Consider the following 3,630-nt stretch of genomic DNA (forward strand, 5'->3'; position numbering starts at 1 on the left):
TAAGTTGTTGCAAAATGTAGGCAGAGCGCTCGAGTTTCATTGGGCCAGCCGAACTCCTCGGGCCCCAGGAAAAACAAAATCCTTTCAGCTATTTTCCCATGGGTCAACGTTTCCAAACAAAATAAAAAGGGGGAGAAAAACACCCCCCCCACACACACATACACCGTATTCTCTCCCCTCCTTCCTTAGGAACAGCCTGGCAACAGCGAAAACAGCAGTTCAAGTGGTTGCCCCATGTAGATCCAAAACTAAAAGTCTAATCATGGAAAGGAGATTTTATAAACCTTGAATTATGATTTTTTAAAAGGGGGGGGCATGTTTACAAAAAGAGCAAAAGCCAAATTTAAACTTTTAAATTCTGACCGGGTAAGAAGAGGAACTAAAACATTTACCCTGGGAAATAAAACCAAAATCAATATATTGATGACCGTCTGTCCTTCTAGTCCGCTTTCCTCAATGTCTATTGAAGAATTCGGTTCCAATTTAGGCCAGCTAAAACCTAACGAGTTTGGTGCTTCAGTTTAGCCGGAGCTTTCGTTTTCAAGTAACCAGAAGCCTCCCCCTCCACAGAGATCTAAGTGGTTTTATTTTTAATAGTTACTCAGTTTCTAACTTTTGTCAATTGGATAGCTACATCACTCCGTTCTGAGGCCCGGAGTTAGCGTGGGGGGTGATCAGTTCTTACATTAAGAAAATACATAAGAACGAACCATCATCGTTTGGGGTTTTGTTTTAAACAGTTCACAGACATTTATTAATTTACACCATGGTGGACAAAACTGCGTTGGCCTTTTCCACAAAGTATTCACAGATTCCCCCAATAAAATAGATAGGACGGGATGCACAACCAGTGAAGAGAGTGGAGTGGAATCTGCACATTATCTCCCCAATAATCTATATACAAATAATTACAGATACATTAAAAAAACCGCCCACCCGCACATTTAAGGGGTGGAAAAACTGGGATTAAAAAAAATGAAAATTATAAAGCTTCCTGATATCTCCGATCTTTTAAATGTGTATTTGAATACGTCTCATTCAAAAGGTCCTGAGTTTCACGGATTTTTTTTTTTTAAATATACTGGATGGTGCCTTAGAAGTAAAACCAATCAAACCAAGATTAAAAAAAAATATCGGATCATTAAACATTTTCCTCGAGAGGAGAAAAATATGCATACGTTTGAGGAAACCCTTAAAATCAGAGCTTTGAAGGAACGCTTTTTAAAAATACCCAGACATTGTAAACTCCCCTTGTAAGTTTCAAGCCCAGCTCTCTCGCCAGGACGTTTGCAACCCGCAAAGAAAATGTTTCCAAGACCCGAGATCGATTTAAAAAAAAATATTAACAGCTATAAAATGTTACATTTTAACCAGCTGAATTTCCCATCGTACAGTATGGACACTTTATAAATGTACTTTTGGAGTCGGGAGGGAGGTGGTTTATAATTCTTTTTCGAGCAGAGGGAAGAGATACAGAGATCTGGATGCGAACGAGACAAAAACACAAAAAAGAAAGATTTCCTACCTTAAAACACAACAGGAGGAGAATTTGGGAGGGGGGGGAAGGTATTTTTGAAGGGGGGGCTTTGTTTGTTTGTTTGTTCGTTCTCTTTTAAAAGGGACAGCTACTCAGAGTTGTGATTTTGCTGGGAAAGTTCTGTCCGGGCTGCAGGAGAGCCTCGTGGGCCAAGTTTAAGGGGTTCTGTGCCGCTGCCAAAGCAGGAGTCAGCATGGCCAGGACTTGAGCCTGGCTCCCAACTTGGCCCGCGGCGTAAGGTGAGGAGGTGGGGGGGCTGCTGTGGGGCTGCGGGGCCGCGCCCCCGATAATGTTGTCTATGGAAAACGAAGGCCTCCGGGGGGTGCTGTGGCCGCCGCCGTGGCTGTTGTCCGCCTTGAGCGTCTGCAGGAGGGCGGCGGCGGCGGCGGGCAGGGCGGTGGGGCTCAGCTGCGGGTGGTAGAAAGGTTTCCTGCAGCTCAGCTCGCCGCCCAGGAAGGAGGGGAAGCTGGGAGCGCCGGAGAAGACCGAGGCGGCCGGGGGCGGAGGTCCGGGCAGGGGCGGGCAGTGCGGGGGCTGGAAGGGAAAGGTGCCCCCCGCCCCGGGGTGGGGCGGATGGGGGGGCTGGTAGGTCTGCAGCTGGAGGCCGTAGTTGTAGCCGTAGGGTCCGTAAGGGAAGCCGGGCAGGAAGGGGCCGGGGTCCCCCCCGGCGCGCAGCAGGAGCTCGGGGTGCGGGGGGTGCAGCGGCGGCTGCTGCCGCTTGAAGCGCTTCCTCCGGCGCAGGAAGCTGCCGTTGTCGAACATGTCGGCCGACTCCGGGTCCAGGGTCCAGTAGTTGCCCTTGCCCGGGTTGCCCGGCTCGCGGGGGATCTTGACGAAGCAGTCGTTGAGCGAGAGGTTGTGGCGGATGCTGTTCTGCCAGGCCGGGAACTTCTCCCGGTAGTAGGGGAAGCGGCCGCTGATGAACTCGCAGATCTCGCTCAGCGTCAGGCGCTTCTTGGGGCTCTGCAGGATGGCCATGGTGATGAGCGCGATGTAGGAGTAGGGCGGCTTCACCAGCGGGTTCTTCCCGGCCGCCGGGGGCTTCTCCCCGGGCGCTGCGCCCCGGGCGCACGCCGGCTGCGGCGCCCCCGAAGGGGACCGCCTCTCCGGGGAGCCCCCCAGGCGCGCCTTGCTGCTGGCCCCGGACCTGGGCAGCCCCAGAGGGTCGCCGTCTTCGTCTTCCTCCTCTTCCTCCTCCTCCTCGCTGAACTTGCCCCCGTCCTGGGGGGGGCCCACCACATCGATATCCACGTCCTCCACCTCGGAGAGCGGCTCCTCCTCCGGGGAGTTCTCGGACATGATCCCGCAGCCGCTGCTCCTGCCCAGAGTCATTCTCGGGCAGCCGGGCCCGGGCTCCCCCCACCTAGCGGCGGCCCCCGGAAGGGTCCCGAGGCGGCGGCGGCGGCGGCGGCGGCAGGGGCTGCGCGGTCCTCCCTTCTCTCTCCAACGGGGCACTGCCGGCAGCAGGCTCCGGCTCCTTCCCCAGCTTCCCGCCGCTCTCCGGGCGGGAGACAGTCAAGGCAGGATCCGGGTGGCGGCTGGAGGGGGCTGGGGGGGGGAATGGGAGTAGGAGGGAAGGACACAGAGGGGCTGGGGGCTTGCGATCGCTCCTTGGCAGAGTCTGGGGGAGGGAGGGGCCCGGGGAGGGGTGGAAAAGGGGATGGGGGTGGAGGAGGGGGGGCTGTGGGAAGGCGCCCTCCCCCCCGAGCTCAGACCCAGCGGAACTTCTCACACACTGAGAAGCCTGCAACGGTTCCAGAGGCCTTTATACCGCAGACAGCGCATCACGTGCCGCAGCCACCGCCGACATCCGCCGGCCGCCCCTCTCTGCCACTTACCCCTGGGGGCAACCCGGGCCAAGCGAGCCCCTTCCCTTCCCTTCCCTCACACCCGAGCCGCGAGTGCAGCCGGGGGAGGGAATTTCCACCGGCCGTAGCTCTTCCCCCCGGGCTTCTGCATCCATCCCTCGACTCGAATCCCACCCTGCGCCCGCCGCTTTGCCTTTGCAAAAACCCCCACGCTCGTCCCTGGGCAAAGCCCCCTCCCCTGGACTTCACAGTCTCCCTCTCTGAGCCTGGATTTGCGGGTGCACG

General features: G+C 56.2%; 1 protein-coding gene across 1 annotated transcript; it reads right to left on the bottom strand.

The window, feature by feature from the left end:
- Positions 1-651: 651 nt before the first annotated feature.
- Positions 652-3,079, bottom strand: FOXD2 (forkhead box D2). Its single transcript, XM_084637214.1, has one exon. The coding sequence runs from the start codon at positions 2,867-2,869 to the stop codon at positions 1,613-1,615; it is 1,257 nt and encodes a 418-aa protein (XP_084493340.1). The 5' UTR covers positions 2,870-3,079; the 3' UTR covers positions 652-1,612.
- Positions 3,080-3,630: the final 551 nt, after the last annotated feature.

The sequence above is a fragment of the Lepidochelys olivacea genome (genome assembly GCF_965140295.1).
Source record: "Lepidochelys olivacea isolate rLepOli2 genome assembly, chromosome: 8".
Lineage (NCBI taxonomy): Eukaryota > Metazoa > Chordata > Testudines > Cheloniidae > Lepidochelys > Lepidochelys olivacea.